Source organism: Marmota flaviventris, chromosome 15 (assembly GCF_047511675.1).
Source record: "Marmota flaviventris isolate mMarFla1 chromosome 15, mMarFla1.hap1, whole genome shotgun sequence".
Classification (NCBI taxonomy): domain Eukaryota; kingdom Metazoa; phylum Chordata; class Mammalia; order Rodentia; family Sciuridae; genus Marmota; species Marmota flaviventris.
In genome coordinates, this window is record NC_092512.1 from 61,063,610 (window position 1) to 61,081,895 (window position 18,286).

Consider the following 18,286-nt stretch of genomic DNA (forward strand, 5'->3'; position numbering starts at 1 on the left):
ATTTTTTATGAAGGCATACTGAGGCTTAGAGGGAATAACCTCAGACCTTATATGAGTTAGGCTTTGAATCTGGGCTGAAATTAAATTCTGATTCCAGAACATGTTCTTAACTACAATAATCTGCAGCCTCTCAAATCTCTCTTCTCATTTATGCACATATACTCTGCCTATGCTATAAATCCAAGCTTCATAGAATTTCTATTACTCTATTAATACACTCGATTATCTTCTATCATTTGTTTTTTAATTGTTGGGTGCATCCTATTGAGTTTGTGAACGTTTCTTAAATCATGGCCCATAATTTGAAAGACATAGGTAGAGCTAGAAGAGAATCGAAGGTTTTTCTTGGCTTCCACCATGGTGTGGCATTGCATTAAATTATTTTCGAGCAATTGCTTTAACTATGATTGTCCAGGGAAGATATTACTCCTCCAACAACCCGCTGGATAAATCCACTTTGCCCTTGGCCCCTTTTCAGGCTTAGAAAGGAGGAATAAAAGGAGCTGCAGTCAGATACCTGGGCAAGTGGTAGTCCTTGTAGTCCAAGTGTTTCCTCACTAATCCCTCCCTTTTATAAACAGCAGTATTTCACTAATCCTCCCACAGCTACTTGTGTGTCAGCCTTCCCACAGAGCAAGGACAGAACTTGTCTTTGCATGTTTGCTCTGCAGCATCTTGTATAGTGCCTGGAACTGAGTCTTGACTCAATGTGTGCCAGAAGACCAAGGTTGGGGGGAGATGCTGGCTGGACTCTCCTTCCATCTCTGCAATATAGATTTGCTCTGTCTCTGCCAAATTGACAGCCAGATGGTAGAGGTCTGGCAGCTGGCAAGAGTAGGACTGATCTAGATCTGTCCTATTGTCCCTAGGTTAGGCCTTGTTTGTTTTGCTTGGGAGGGATTATTTATAGATATTGAGATTCTACTCCAACTCTACTACTGTCCCCTTAAACACAAGCTGGAAAATTAAATGTGAGAGCCATAAATGCACTGATGTGACAACATGAAAAATACATAAAACTTTAACTACATGGGATTTTATGAAGGAGTTTCACTGTAGAATACAGTTAATAAATAATAAGTGACTCTGAAGACAGTGACTATTAGTGGAAGTAGGAAATAATCATGTTTGTATTATAATAATTGCACTCAAAGAATATCTGTGTTAGCCAGGTAAAGACTAGGTAGTTTTAGGGGAGAAAAGTATGTATACATACATAAATGTAAATATGTGTGTATGATTTCATATGGATACACATATACACAACTGTAATTATATCTGTAGATCGTTCTTACTTGCAACTGAAAGGGCTGAGAATTTCTATTTTATGGGCTTGTGTTAGTTAAAATGGATTTTGCTTCTTTAATTCAGAATGGGTATGAAAACATTTAAAGGTTCAATGCACTTTGGAAATACATTGATTCAAGTAAATCTGATTAAAAGAAATTAGGTTCTGCTCGAATGCTTAAATACCTCTTTAAGGAAAGAAAAAGAAGAAAAGTTTTTTGCTTGAACATTCAAGTTGAACACATATATCTAGAAGACAAAAAAAAAAAACACCGGGATCAGCACAAGAAAATACAGGCTTAGCCTGCAACTTGAGAAATTTAAAATAGTTATAGGAATGCATTTTTACTAAAAAACATTGCTAAACCAATGCAGGCAAATGAAGATCTATCCTATTTCTACTCACCTGAGAGAAGATTATACCATGTTTCTTGGTAATTCAGGCTCAGGTTTGTGTGTTCCCATTGAGCACAGACAATAGACCTTTTGCTTTCCTGCCCAACCCCGCAATTCAGCTTGGTACCTCCCCTTCCAAAGAGTGGCCAGGACTCCCTGTACCATTAAAGTATTCCCCCCTGTGAGAACCATCACAGCATACTGATGGGTATTTGAGACTGTGACTATGTTTCTAAGAGTTCAATTAAAATAAGTCACTTAACATCAGTTCTTATGGTGACCTTTTTATACTTTAACTTTCTGTTAGACATACCCATGTGAAATTGCCATTTCTGCAGGAAACAAAGGTCCACTATCTGACATTTCATGTTGTAAAGCCATAATTCAAAATATATCAATGTTTTCTGTGTACTTTCTATTTTCTCTTGGATTATTTTGCATTTTTTTTCCCTCTCAGCAATCGGGAGCAGCAGCTTCAGCCCAAGACCAACTCACCAGTTCTCTCCACCACAGATCTATCCTTCCAAGTAAGATGTATTTTCTCTTAATCAATAAATAACTTTTCTGAGTAGACTTTTTATCTCATTTCAAGTCATATCTGTGCCCATGTTACATCTTAATTGAAATGAAAAGTGTATTTCAGGGAAGCTTAAATATATTTATGCAAATTTATTTTTGAGCATCACTGAAGTATTTCAGTGCTTAGGCTATTATATTTGAAATGGTTCTTTAAGATACATGCTTTAACTGGAATTTGTGATGTGGTTGTTAATTGGTTACCTTGCATGTTTCCATCTAATGCATGGGCTTTCTATTTTCTGTCATTTCTGACAAATAGCAGACCATACCCACATATTCTCCCTACCCCTTCCTCACAAACTATGGCTGCATATGGGCAAACACAGTTTACCACAGGAATGCAGCAAGCTACAGCCTACGCCACGTACCCACAGCCAGGACAGCCTTACGGAATTTCCTCCTATGGTGAGTACACCTGCCATTGTTGTCATGGTGGTTACTAGTGGGCATTCTTGTATTTTTGAGAGGTACTTAAAGATGTCAATCATGGGCCACTTTAGAAAGTGTCATCCCTTTTGGTGTCTCAATTCTTAATACAGTGGTTTCTAGTGAGCATGGTAAGAACTAGTGACTTCTTATCTTGAGGTCAGAGGTGGTGAACAGATTGTGGGGCTCAATATGCCCTCTTGCTTGCCTTTTCCTGCAATGATATCTCAGCTCTGAATTTGTCATCTGAGCACTTGGCTCTGGAATCCAAAGTATTTTTGTGCATATTTGTGATAAAACTTCTGAGAATGAAGTCCTTTTGGGGTAAAGATCCATTTCCTATTTATCAGATGTCTACCTACCATTAGGGAAGTACACAAGGAATTCAACAAACTCTTGCTCTAAACATGGGGGGTGGTTGTGTTATCAAATTCCAGCATTATCAACCCTTATGAAAAGGGATCTATGTATCACCTCCTGGACTGCACTTGAAGAGGCAAATCAGGAAGCACTTAAAATTCACGTGGTCATTTGTTCCTTCCCACCTGGAGATTATCTTTATCTTGGTGTAATTTAACTCAATTGTTACAGGGTCAACACCTGTAAATTAAAAATAAATCCAGCCAAATCCCAAAGTTCAACTTTAAAAAGCCTTCAAATTTTAAAATACCTTTTCTTCTGTTGGGTTGCAACTGCAATTTTAGACAAATTGAATACAAATATATGAATTTTTGCATTTTAGTGAGAGAAAAATAAACTGGTGATCTAGAAAAAGTACATGGATGTTAGGGAGAGGACTAGAAGAATAATTAATTTTGTTCTTGTTAAATTTTATATGTACACACACACACATAAAACATATATATAACATAGATACATTCAATTGAAATATATATATATCCATCCATCCATTATTCTGATTACAATTCTTCTGGTATTGTTGTTTTGTAATATTTTTTCCTGTAGTATACTGAAAGAACCAATGCTCTTTTAAAGCATTTTATTTATAATTAGGAAGCAATTTACTTTATTCCTTTTAATTCTCTTTACCTTAAATTGACCATATATAAATTTCTTATAAAATATAGACAAATAAAAGTCTAAATAATGTGTAACTTCAGCTTTTTGTAGTTTTATTTCAAAACTATCAGAGATAAATGTTATTTAGTTTGGTGTTTTTAAAACAGACTCAAGAAGCAGCCTTAAGGTAGACTTTCTAAAATTATCTTTCATTTTCATAACTTTTTCTCTAAAGTTTCTCACAATAACATTAAATATAGATCACATTTATCTATAATTTTCTTTTAAATTGCTCTTGGGATAAAAGGAAAAAAAAAGGTCTGTGATTTGAATTGTACAGCTTTTATTCTGTGATAAGAGTCAAGGGAATCTCCAGTTGATATGTCCAACCTTTATAAGGTGATTATTTGAAGGGCTAGTGTACTTTCAGCACCCACATTAATAAAGTACTGTCTGCCGACCAGTATTGCCTTGGGAAGTCTTCCTGTCACTGCTTCTGCCAGCCTCCAACTTCCTTTCTCCTTTCTCCTCCCCATGCAGCTGGGCTAGGGGCTGGACATCCTTCTTTGCCAATTTCCAGGCTGTGGGGTAGGATCTACTTAAGTTCTAAACCATTAATGAATGGTCCTTGTGGTCTGAGAGTTATTTCAGGAGAGTGAAAGGAGCCCAGGGTGAGATGAGAAGAGAATCAAAACTAGCAGAGTGAGGATGGGGATTCTAATGAGAGTGCAGATGGGAGAAGATGAGAAGAAGGCTCAGTGTTAAGAGCTTTGGTGGCAGAGATTTGCATGGTTTATCAATCTCCTAGGCAGAGTTCTCAGTCCTACCCTTTCCCCACCCCCATCTTTTATTCATTTTGGGCCTTGAGTGCAAGGAGGCTGATCTGAATTTTGTTACCCACAGATTCTCTTTGTCTTGGGCTGGGGCATTGAACAATATGGCAGGCAGCCTTCTCCCACTTGGCTTATTCATGAAGAAGAACACATAGTTCAGGGTTTTCTCTGCTGCCTCTCAAAGTCCAGATAATTTTTTTTTTTTTTTTTTTTGGTACTGGGGATTGAACCCAGGGCCTTATGCATGCTATATAAGCTCTCTAACCAAATGAGCTATACCCCCTACCATGAGCTATACCCCGACCCTAGGTCCAGATAATCTTAAAATTTTGACTTTCTCTAAGGATCTGTACCACTATATTTATTAGATAAACATGTTAAGAAGAACCCACAAAAGACAGGCATATCTTTTCATAGTGAAAATAATAAATCAATGGGGAAGAACACTTCATTCTGTTGTTGGCCAGATCTGCTTAGAGTCTAGCAGGGAAATGAGTTGGAGGGTGTAAGTTACATAAGTCTGGGTGACTGAGGGTGTTTTCGACCTCTTCCTGCTTTTCCATAGCTGTTCTGATCACAACGATTTCCATCCTGAACCTCCAGGCCAGAAACAGATCAGGAGGGTCTCAAGTAGAGAGAAGGGGGAAATCCCTACTGGTGACATCATGGAAAGAAAGGGAGTTTCTAGAGCCATTAAGCCACCTGTGTTGGACAGGTGCTTTTCCCAGGGATCATTTACATGTATGAGTTATTCATTGGTTTGGAATTGCTTATACAGGGAAAAAAATCACATTTTTAAGAAATGTTAAGGTTGTGCTAAGCCTTAAATGTTAAGGTCATTATGAAGTACTCAGAGGTACTCCAGGAATTAGAGTAGGCACTCTCAGCCAAGAGTTAGATTCTTCCACTGCCTTCGGACAATTACCGAACTCCGTTCTGCTGATGAAATTCCCCTAAAATGGAAATAAATTGTAAGACTACTGTGTATTTTAGATCCTAAAGATATCATTTATCTTAAGTGAAAAGTAAAATTATTTAAAAATGTGACTTCTCTTGGCAGGAATGTTCCTCTTCTCCCTCTGTGGGAATTTAGGACAGTTGTTAACTTTCATGACTGTCTTTAATTATGATTCAGAGCCGAGCCCTAAACCTCAGTGCTGCCAAGCCCTGAGATGAGAGTGCCAGCCTGGTGCTGTGGGAAGTATTTGGAGGCCACAAATACATTATTTTTATAACACTATATGAAAATGTAAATTTGTTTTTATGTAATTATGTAAAAAAATTAAGTGTACTTTACACTTGAAACAATTGTATTTGAATATTTGAAAATGAACAAAGAGTGAAGTCCTGGTCAACTTCACTGTGTTTATAAATCACTCTGCTGTTTTAGAGGATTCAGTTCTTTGGTTCTCTGCTTCTTCCCTTTCTACTTGCTTTTTAGTGGGGTCTAGATACTCAGGAGAAGGTTTTCACTCCTGCTGCTTAGTTTTATGCCCAGCATTGATTGCTTCCTCTGACTTCAAAATGAGTTGTGCATTAGCATCACCTTTATGGTAGAATAAGTAAGAGAAAAAAGAAAGAAAGGGGGAAAAAACCCGCTATGGATCACTTTTTAGGAAAAGAAGAAAAAAAAAAGATTTTGACTTAACATAGTAAATTTGAACTAGTCTATCATTTAATTATAGCTATTTCTTATCTATGAAAGAGATTATGATCAACTTCTACGAAAAAAGAATATAGAAATGATATTCCTGTAGTTATAGAAAATCAGATGCAGGAAAATGAGATCCATGTGAACAGGCATTCAAGCCTTCATGTCGGTTATAATCCTAAGATTTTTAAGAATTGAATTTGTTCTTTATGGTTTTGTTGTAAGCACATATACCATTTATTACTGAGATAAGATGGGAAAGGATTTGTGACTACACGGTTGTGGGAGTGTGTTTTTGTGTATTTACCAGCTTCGGAAAATGAACAGATCGATAAGCTGTCACTAACTGATTTAGGTGCATTGTGGGCAGGCATCAAGACTGAAGGAGGATTGTCACAGTCTCAGTCACCTGGACAGACGGGATTCCTCAGCTATGGCACAGGCTTTGGTACCCCGCAACCTGGACAGGCCCCGTACAGCTACCAGATGCAAGGTCTGTATACATCCTGACGCTGCTGCTTCCCTTCACCCCATAGCTTATGGCTAATGTCTACAGCAGAATCTGAGGCGCCAGGTAGATAGGGGAGGATGATGGCAAGTGGACTCAGCTCAGAGGTTGGACACCCACTTCTAGTTTGCATCTTCATTTACCTGTTCTCTGGGCCCAAATTTCCATATTCATATCATCAAGTGGTTAGACTAAATGATCTTCAAGGTTCTTTGAAAAGCTCAAAAAAAATTTTAATGAAGTTTTCTGCCTTTGTCTTAGAACTTCTAACAATAATTTTAAAAAAAAGAATGAAAAGTAAAAAAAAAAAAAAAAAAAAAGGTCAGCCATGTAAGAGGTTGTGGTGTGTGATGTATGCTAAAACTCCTGCGTTTGATATTATCTACCAATTTTTCTGAAAGGGCTGTGTTTCTTCATTTTCGCAATGGGGGAAGAGATTAGGGAGGCAGCAATTTAACTCTAGAAACTGTATGTAATATGTGTTGACTTAATCATCTACCAAAGACCAGGAGGTCACATTTATGGCTGAGAGATCATGTGATATTGTCTTTCTCCACCTGTCTTTTTTTTACTTAACACATGATCTCCCTTTATATCCATGATGTTGCAAATGACAGTTTCATTCTTTTCTATGTCTGAATAGTATTCCATTATGTATATGTGCCACATTTTCTTCATCCGTTTTCTATAGCTGGTAGACAGATAAGTTGTTTCCATTTCTTGGCTATTGTAAATAGGGCTGCAGTGAACATGGGAGCATAGACGTCGCTTCTATGTACTGATTTCAGTTCCTTTGGGTATTTATCCAGTAGTGGGATTGCTGGATTGTATGATAGCTCTATTTTTAATAGTTTTTGAAAAATATTCATATTCTTCTTTACAAAGGCTATATATACTAATTTCCATTCTCACCAATAGTGTGCAAGGATTCCCTTTTCTCAATGTCCTCATCAGTACATGTAATCTTTAGTCTTTTGCTAATACCTATCTGGGGTGAGGTGATACTTCATAGTGGTTTTAATTTGCATTTCCCTGATGATTAGTGATGTTGAACACTTTTTCATGTCATTTTCCATGGTCACTTTTTATACTGTTTTATACATTTATTTTCAGTTTACTAATTTAAAATGAATTTTTTTTTCAGTTTTTTTCATTGCACAGTAAGCTAGAGTTTTATTGGGCAAGATCCATTAAACTTTTCACATTTGGTTTTGCCTTTGGTAGGAGAAGGTCTGCATTACAAATTTTGATATTTTTCAGTGGTTATAAAATAAAACTGTCTTATAACAGATAGCATTTATTGTCAGAAGGATGCTATCTATGTGCCAGATTCTAAAACTTTTAAGCTGCCTTAGAAAAGAACTCTACTTCTATACATGCTGAATATCAATTGAGTGAAGGCTAAAAAGAACAGTGATGGAGAGATTTTGTTAATGAATTTAACAGTCCTGGGCTCTAGTAGTGAAAGGGATCATGAGGCAGACAAGGTATTTTTTCTCATAGAACTTTCATGCTTGTCAAGAACAAAGATAGTAAGTAAGCAATCAAATAAATTATACCATTGTAGATTCTCCCAGGAGCTAAGGCGGAAACGGGACACCATAGTAGGTTTCCGTTGTCCCCTAGGCATCTAGGCCTCCTGTAGGAGAAATGATCCTAATGTTAAGAATAAGGTAGATGAAGGTGCCCTCCATGAGCAGAGGTACCCAATGGCTGGTCCCTGGGCCTGAGCCCATCTGCAGACCCGTGGTTATCAGTTCACCAGGAACTAAATGCAGAAATTGAGAGTTGGCATTTAAAATTTTCAGTTAGTTGATAGTAAATTTTTTATTTGTTAAACCAAATAATTTTTTTAAAGTGGGACTTGTATTCTATCTTTTAGATTTCATCCTTTTAGTTATGTATTGTACTTCACTCCATTATCAATTCATAAAGGATTGTGGGGTGGGGGGAGAAAACCAATCCTTATGTGAGATAGTTTGATAAGTACATTTCTCTGAAATGCTTGAGACCAGAAATGTTTTGGATTTCAGATTTTGGGGGAATATTTGCATATGCATAATGAGATATCATGGGGCCGGCACCCAAGTCTAAACATGAAACTTGTTGTTTCATATACACCTTCTATGAATAGGCTGAGGGTAATTTTATTTAATCGTTTTAGCAACCTGTGTTTTGATTGTGACCCATCATATAAGATTAGATAAGGAATTTTCCATTTGTGTCAGGTTGGCACTCAAAAAGGTATTTTGGACCTTATTAGATTTCAGATTTTCGGATTAGGGATGCTCAACCTGTATTGTACTTAAGAGTTACTTTTTAATCTAACTCATTTCCAGATTAAAGGCTTATATAGCCAAGATGGTTCATTCAAGAACTGACCAGCTATCAGAATATACAGCACAGTGCTAGAATAGAGTAGATATGGAAGAGGGAAAAAGAAACTGAATTTGGAAGGGAAAAAAATCTGTTTTTAAAAAGAAATAAGGATATGTGTAGCAAATGAGGCATTGATTTTATACTTATAGGTTTTGTTGCATCTGGGCTTATTAAATAGTGTATTAAAACATTTTGTGGGTTTGTGTGTGTGTGTGTGTGTGTGTGTGTGCGCGCGCGCATTCTCTATATGAATGACCTTTCCAGTGGGATTTTAAAACTCATTTTTCATAACTGAGGTATTATTTTATATGGATATTTCTAAGATGGTTTATTCATTCAATTTGGGATTACTGGATATAATGACTTCTGCATATCAAGCCAGAGGATAATATGCTATTCAGCTTGAAACTTATCTTGCCTATATGACGATAGATAATTGTATACAATATGCTGCAGAATGCCTGTGGTCAGATTTGGGTATGCAATGAAATTATAATTAATATGTACTTTTAAATGAATTGTGAAAAATACTTTGCCATTATTCAGTGATTTTGTGTGTTTCATTCTGGGAGTCTGTAGGCCTTGGAGCATCTTTTAAATACATGTTTTTTCAATACAGAAATTCCTATAAGGTCTAAAATTATTTTCAAATGTCCTCCAGTTCCATTAAGCCTGAATGAATAACAGTGATTTGTGCGTACAGCTAGTATCCTAGATGACAGCATATATATTTCAATGATCTGGGGTATTTTTGCCTAACTTTTTCTCCAGGAAGGTCTTTAAAATATAAGGTATGATGATTAGTTCCTTGGAGATTTAGCTGCTAAGATTTAATAGTAATAGAATTTTATAATAAAAGGAGAAACACTCTAGTAGCGCGGGTGACTCAAGCTGCAGTGTGATGTGTAATCCTCCCTGTGTGACATGCTGATTGATTTAAAGCAAGCATGTGATGATGACCTTTTTGCTGTCAGACTTAAAGGGACTGGACTGAAGACTCGGAAGCCTTGTGCCCTGGCTAACAGTAGAGCTCTGCAGCTTGAATGCAGGTCAGGGGCTCTGCCTTTGCCTTTTGTGGCTCTCCAGCCCGAGACCTGACTTCTTCACCTCTCTACTTCTCATCTCACCTAGAGGGATGATACCTACTGCCACTGTTCAGTGTTGGGCTGAATTGAGATTTATCTTTGTAAATCAATCTGACCAACACATGGTGCGTAGTAAGAACTCAGATAGTTGTTTTCATTCTTACTTCTTTCATTGTGGTGATGACATGGTTACTACTACTATTAAATATTATAGTCCAACTTTCTGGGATAACTTCAGATTAGGAAGCATCACCTCCTTCCCATTTGCCAATGAATGGGGATGTGTGTGTGAGTGTATTTACATACATGTATATGATATATTATAATTTTAAAGTATAGAGTAAAAATAAAAAATATATATATTTTAAAAAATTACCAATAAAGAGACCTTAAAGAACCCCATAACAAAATAAGCACAGGGGGAAAAGAAAGCAAATCAAAAGAATAAAGAGCTGGATCTAACTAAAAGTAATTTTCTGCCATGGAAAGAAAATTGCTGTCAACAAAGGTCAGGCTTTTTGTACACGATACAAAAAAAAAAAAGAAGGGTCGAAATAAGAGGAAGCAGCCAACGGCACAAAGAAGAAAATCAAAAGAGAAGGCTGCACTGGCAAGAGTGGTGATGGGGTGTTGATGGGTGGGGAACGGTGGGGACACAGAGGAGCCATTGACAGAGAAGTAACTTGGCTCTGCACTATGGGAAAGAAAGAGCATCAGCCACATCCCCGTGATGCAGTCATTTCTGCGGTCACCTGTCTACTTTGAGTGCAAGAGAAAGACAAGGCAATTGCAGTTTAAACATCAAATTGTTTAGAAGGTTAGGGAAGAAGATGGAGGGAATGTGAAGCTCTGCTCTGTGGAGGGGCACAACTCCAATTCACAAACAGCAAAATAACAGCAGACATTTGCTGAATACTTTTTATAAGCCAGGGGTCGTTTTAATTATTTCACAAATATCTCATTTTATCTTCACAACTCTGAACAATGACTTAAAGCATATGAACCTGAAAATACTGAAGAATGCATAGAAGTGGTGATTCGTTGAGTTTGTATCATATTCGTGATTATACAGGATGGCCACTCAAAATCAAGCTGGGGAACGGTTTCACTTGATCAATTCTGCCAAGCTGTATATACACCCAAGTACAGTAGCTCTTATGGCATAGAAGAAGATACAAATGTGATTGCATGTGGTGTTTACTTGTTCTGAAGATCAGACTTTGTTCAATAATATTGAGACACTGCATTGTACACTGGCTATAGAACTAAGAAAAGCCATATCCTCATTTTGTCCAGATGATCCTTTTGGACCCTTCTTCTCCAATAGTCAATACTTCTGTTGTGGGAGACAAGTTTCTGTGAAACTGGTACATGCCACTTTAAACCAAACAAAGATCAGGTTTGCATGCACTAACCCTAAAATCCCATGAAATAAAACCCCAGTGATTAGGAAATCTGATTGTTTTCACCTTTGCTGTGCAAGATCACTGGAAAATTCTATTTCTGCTCTAATTATTTTGTATATCCAGTGGAAGATTAGAAATTGAAGTTCAACTGAGAAAAATAAAAATGTTCCTGTTGACCCTGAAGAAGTGAAACTATTTTTGACCTCACCTTGTTCCCCAGTATTTACCTTCGCATTTCTGGGAGAAGATCTGTTATGGTCTGAGCAGCTTTTTTCCCCACATACCCTTGGTAGACCTTTTGTAGATAAGCTACCCAAAGGGATGGGAATGGAGGGACAGGGTATTTATAGACCCCTCAGTCAGTTGTGCAGAAAACACTGTGTTAGTCAGCTTTTTGTTGCTGTCACAAGAATTCCTGACTACAACAATTTAGAGGTGGAAAGATTTATTTTGGCTCGGGGTTTCAGAAGATTCAGTTCATGGTCATTTGGCTCTAAGGCAGAAACAAGGTGGAAGGGCATGAGAGAGGAAATATGCTCAGGTCATGACAGCCAGGAAGCAGAGGAGTGGGGGCTGGGAACAAGGTATGGTCCCTAAAGGCATGCTCCCAGTGACCTACTTTCTTCAACTATACCCTACTGCCCAGTAATTCACCCAGCTATCAACAGATTAATCCATTTGATGGATTAATCCATTGATGAGATAGGAGCCTATTTGATTGAATCATTGCCTAAAAGCCCCACCTGTGAACTTGCTGCATTGGAAACCAGACTTCCAACACATGAGCTTTAGGGGAACATTGCTTATCCAAACAGTAGCACACAGTTGTTTTAATGCTGCTCACTACTCAAAGGCACTGGCAGCAGAATTGAAGCGGGTGTGCATGTGTGCTGTGCACTTGCATGCCTACACAAACATGCATCTGTGTATACACAAGGGAAGAAAACCACTTAGGAGGAACTTAGCCTCTGATTTACCGACTCATTTCAAGGACTGTCTGCTCAGTGTCTCATAAACAGTGTTTATTCTCTTTTTATGTACAAGAGACAACTAACTTGAAATCAAGCTTTAGTTACAATTTTCTTTTCAGAAACACAGATGTTTTTAGAAGAGCAAATACACATTCAAATGAGAATGCAGGTTATCTCAAAAGGGAGACATCTTTTGGGAAGACATTCAAGGAAGAATGTAGACCATCTCCAGTGGAAGAGAGACAGCCTAATAACAATTTTTTTTAAAAAAATACAAGTTCTGAAACTATCACTAGCATCACTATCCACTTAAACCCCATCTGCCACATAGACTGGTAGTTCCATCTAGCACAGAAAGCACCAAACTCTTTTCATAATGATGATTCTGAGCCATGTGAGGAAAATGAAATTTTGCTTAGCAGTCTGTTGGAGGCAAGGAAGTATGTGCATTTGCAAAAAGTCTTCACACACACACACTGACACAATTATAATTAAGCCATGTCACTTAATGGTTAAGGCTCAGCTTTGAGGAAAATCGAGCTTTTCATAATTTACTTTTATCAATTCTAGGCTGTTGAAGGTAGCGATCATCTTTCTACTTTTATCTCCAGTATTTAGTATTTCTGTGTTTAAAATATACAAATGTTTGTTAACAGTGGAGCAATCTGTAACTCAATGAAAACTAGAAATGAAGAATCCACAACGACTCTTGTAATCTTCATTTGAGAAAATGAATTTTGAATTTTGCACAATAAAAATTTCAGATAATTTTTTGAGATAATATATTCAAAGTAATCTTCCTGTGTTGCTATTAGGAGAACTGGCTATAGGCATCTCAGAGCCATCACATGGAGGTACAGAGTGCCTCTCTATTGTCCCCAAATAGCAGTGATGATATGGGACATTCCTGTCATTCTAAACAAGGGAAGGTGTCAAGATTTGCCGTGATGGAGGGGAGGGGGCTACACAGATGCACATGTACTAAACCCAGGCTTGGAAACCTGGGCTTTGTTTATTTTCGTAGGCCTTATTGCTTTCAGAGAGAGAAAAAAATAACACAAATCTAACTCCCTCTTTGTATATAATGTTTGTTCTGCTAAAGAGATTGGGGTTCAAGCTAGTGAGGAGAAACAATAAATCAGGGCAGGGGTTTGGGAAAGGGTACATGGAAGGGCACATGAGTCGGCCACTATCCACACCTCACCCACCCATGGCTCATGATATAGTGAGAATGATCTGAGAGCGTCACCCTTGTGTCCTTTGATCTCCTGCCTGGAGCTTTTCAAATATACAGCGGAACCATTTTTATTAGTTGTTTAGAACCTCCAAATTGCCTAGAAAAATGTACTGTTAAATTAAAAAATTTTTTACTATCTATAGAAATGGTATTTTTTTAATAGAATGATTTCAAAGGATGTAGCTTTAGGAAAATATGTCTCAATTCTCTCTTATAATCTGCTATGAGACAGCTTTTGAGGTTTGTACTTTTTGGCATAAAAGGACATGATAGATTTGGAACTGAAGAGGAGCTGTTGCTGCCTACAGTGATGTTCGAATATTACCCTTAATTGCTTTGCCAGCCAATTTATATTTATTGTTCTTTTTTTTTAATTTTAAAAAGTAACAACCCATTTCAGTTCTTTTGGCATCTCATATATTTCAAGTGTTGAAAATTATTTAATAAATCTTTTTTGAAACCTGGGTTTAACACTCATTTGTGCCCAATTTCAATTTTATTGTCTACTTGAGTTTTTAGTTAAAATATACAGAAATATTATCAATAAAGTTAAATATAAAGGCCTGCAACCTTTATTGCCCAAGTTAAAAATTGTCTTTGAAATAACTTGATAAAGCTGGTCCTTTAAGATCCATCTTATACAGAAGGGGACAAACCCTGGTTTTCAATAGCCCATCTGGCCCTCTGAGGCTTTTCCCCAGGGATGAGTGCTAACTTCTGTCACATAGATCGCACCCGATGATGGACATAGCCCATGGCAAAGAGGCCAGGGAAGGAAAGCAAATGGACTTCTGTGAAAATACACGAGGGACAGACAGCATCCTGCTTGCCAAATAAGTGCTAGAAAATACTCTGAAACACGGGAAGTTACAGACAAGCCCCAGCAGGTTCCAGCGTTCTTAGGTTGACTGAGATTCTGGCTTTTAATGTGAGTCCTTGTTCTCTGTGAAGTAGACCTTTGACCTACATGTTACTTCTCTTAAAAAAAAAAAATTGTTGTTGTTGTTGTTTTGTTTTTAAGTTATAGCTCGGTAGTGTTCTCCAGGTTAAGTCACATACAGAACATTGATTTTATAACTTTAGTCGTGTTAAAAAATCAACACAGGCTATTTTCTTCTTAACTATGAAAAAGTAGAGATGTACTGGTAAAATTGCGGGGGTGGTTTGTTTTTAAATTGCAATTGCTTAGCAGCCACAGAACTGGGTGTTTCATACAGAATTGTCTAGCAAAGACTGTTTCTCGTTTGTTATGGTTGACAAGGCTGCTACCCTTTTGACAGTGACAACAAGAAAGCAAAATCTTCTGATACTGTCTCTGGGTAACTTGATATAATTTGCTTTTAACTTCACTAGCCTAAAAAAGGGTTATAGTGAAGTTCTTTTTAGAAATGAAATAGTTTGCTTCCAAATTTGTCTATTAATTTTTTTTTTTTTTTGGTACCAGAGATTGATTGAATCCAAGAGCACTAAACCACTGAGACATATCCCCAGCCCCTTTTTTAAAAAATATTTTACTTAGAGTCAGGGTCTTTCTGAGTTGCTTAGGCTGGCTTTGAACTCTCAATTCTCCTGCCTCAGCCTCCTGAGTTCCTGATTAATTAAATTTCATAGGTGCCATTGTCTCTATTCCTAGTGTATCTATGATTTTATTTCTATGTAACCAAAATTTATTGTCCTAATTCTCAAAATATCTAATTCCCTTTCAATATTACTGATTAAGAATGTCTGAAAGATAGATGTGTCATGGTGGATTGGAAAGCAGCAACCTGAATGTAGAGGTAATGGTCACTCTAACCCAGAGACTGTGTGCAAGGAAATTTTCATCTTCTGCACTTCTGGGATGAAAGTAAAGATCTGACTACCTCATTAGTTTTCTTTTAAGAAGTGTGTTTTCCAGATAATATTTGAGAAATAAGCTCAATTATTATTTATTTTCTGTTTCCCTCTTTGTTTCTTAATTGTTAAACAAGTAAGAAAGGGAAATTGGAAATAACCTGAGATGATAGATGTGGAAATATTAAAATATAAATACAAGATGTGAGCCAAAGCAGTTTTAAGGGGAAAAAAAAAAACAAAGCTGGAGGCATCACATTGACTTCAAAATGAACTAACAAAATATACTGCAAAATATACTACAAGTCTATAGTAACCAAAACAGCATGGTACTGGCATAGAAGCAGATGAATGAAACAGAGAAGTGAGCCCAGAAGCACATCCACATACAATATAGCCAACTGATTTTAATCGAAGGGGACAAGAATACATATTGGAAAGAGGTCAGTTTTTCAATAAGTTGTGCTGGAAAAATTGGCTATCTACATGCAGAATAATGAAACTATATCCCTCTCATCATATAAAAAAATCAACTCAAAATGGATTCAAAATGTGTGATGTTATTGCATTCTGAAATTGAAGTTTCTCATATGCTAGAAAGACTCTTTTTTTTAATACCTGTGATATGTTATTAGTATCTGAGTAAAGAACCTCTTAGGCTGTGTCCACACTTCAGGAAAGATCTGGATTCTGTTATTCTGATAGCTGGACCAATATTCAGTTAAGGATGGCAATGTGTTTGTGAAGTCATCTCTGAGTGGTACTCAAAGTTAAAATCAGTGAGATTTCATGAGCTATTCAAAATCCATAATATTTAATTCACTTAAAATTTTATTCTGGAGAGTCAGAAATATTTTGAACTCCTCCAGAGGGTGCTTATAGGTTCTGCATTTAATTTTCTTCATGTAATTTAAATCTGATATTATGATTAGAGTCTGAGTTTTTTCTTCATCCATTTGGTTATTATTTTAATTATGCAAATTTATTGGATATATAGATAATTTCATTATTAAACAATAGTATGCTAATTTGATATATGTATACAGTATATAATGGTATAATGTGATTTTTAAAAGATTTTTAAAATCTTTAAACCCTTTGTATAACATTGAGCTTAAAAGAAACCAACCAAGTTTTCCTTTAAAAAGTGTGTTTTTCAGATAATATTTGAGAAATAAGCTCAATTATTATTTATTTTCTGTTTTCCTCTTTGTTTTTTAATTGTTAAACAAGTAAGGAAGGAAGGATTTTTTCTCTCCTGATATCTTTTGTGAGCCTTAAAGTTAGCCTTCCAAACGCACTACCATCACCTACCCCACCATAAAAAAAAAGCAGTAGGAAGGTTTCCTATACCTACATCTGATCCTTTAGGGTAGTTGTGTTCTCATTGAAGTCTCAGTCACTTAACCACACTGGATCGAATTCTAAAGCAACCATTCTGTCTCCTTGAGCCAAGATGAAGCCCTTCAAAGACACAAGTCAGACCTGGTATCCATCTCTGTGTGAGGCAGACAGAGTAAGTACAACAAATGCATTTCAGGACTTAGGGTTAGAATGAAAACTAGACTAAGGAGAACTTTGTATAGCACTGGTCTAAGGAAGAGGCAAATTGTATGGTATCGATTATTCATGAGCTGGGGTTCTTAGAAGGTAAAATCAATACAGATAGTCAAGGGAGGCTTATTGGGAAGAGAGGACTTGAGCTAGATCTCCAAGGATGGGAAAATGGGGACTGACAGCATTCAGTGAGAGGAATGAGACCAAGGTGAGTTTTCAGGATAGCGATGACCACGTCCTGGGTTCATGTGGTGGGCCTTGCCTGGCAGCCTTAGGAAACAGCCTGGTTAGCACTTTCTCTCTGCACCACCATCCCCAGCTCTCCACCCCAAGCCCAGCTCTCCTCATCAGGCCCAGATTAACACATGAGTCCTTGAATTTATTATAGCTCTCCCTCCATCTTTAAAAGGAGAATCAGAATCATAACATTTCCTGTATCCCAGAATACTAATACCAACATGCCAAATCTTTAGATTTTTTGATTTTTCCATTAAAGAATGTCATTTATTTTCCTGAGCTGTTTTTCTTTTCTTAAACAAATAGTTGAGAATCTTCCATAGCCCACCCTCAGACTCCCTCCACACTTCCCCATAAACCTTTCCATCTCTGATCATCTGTGGCAGGGGACTTCACCCTGTGTCAGGAGGGCACTTCTTGCCCTTTTCTGTGAAGTCTGTCTGTCTTCCCAGTCTAACCTGGTGTCTTCATGCCTTTCGTGTGGTGCCCAAGGAGGTGATGGAATCTAATGTGTCTATGTGTTGTTTTCATGATTTGGTGGGATTTTTAAGTTTTCCTGAGGAATGACTTGTTTTTGGTCTCCAACACCTTCTAGAGTTGTCCTTGTCCCTGTAGTAGGCCAGGTGTTGCTGTTGATGGAAAGAACCTGGAAAGTTTGTTTTGTGATTAGAAACATATAACCTAGCCAGGCACCGTGGTGCCCACCTGTAATCCCAGCAGTTTAGGAGGCTGAGACAGGAGGATCATAAGTTCAAAGCCAGCCTCAACAATGGTGCTAAGCAACTCAGTGAGACCCTGTCTCCAAATAAAATACAGAATAGGGCTGGGGATGTGACTGAGTAGTCGAGTGCCCCTGAGTTCAATCCCTGGTACCCTCCCTC

The 18,286-nt window shown here is 37.3% G+C and overlaps 1 protein-coding gene across 7 annotated transcripts in view; it reads left to right on the forward strand.

Annotated features, from left to right (window-relative positions):
• Eya1 (EYA transcriptional coactivator and phosphatase 1) overlaps positions 1-18,286 on the forward strand; it is a 150,086-nt gene that overhangs the window by 26,784 nt on the left and 105,016 nt on the right. For 2 of the 7 annotated variants that reach the window (XM_071601995.1, XM_027947506.2), the window contains exons 3-5: positions 2,141-2,210; positions 2,522-2,667; positions 6,563-6,685. In XM_071601995.1, coding sequence (XP_071458096.1) covers positions 2,141-2,210; positions 2,522-2,667; positions 6,563-6,685 — 339 coding nt within the window. Of the gene's footprint in view, positions 1-2,140; positions 2,211-2,521; positions 2,668-6,539; positions 6,686-18,286 lie in introns of those variants that run through there. The other 5 variants (XM_034635755.2, XM_027947514.3, XM_034635756.2 and 2 more) reach the window with 3 other exon arrangements.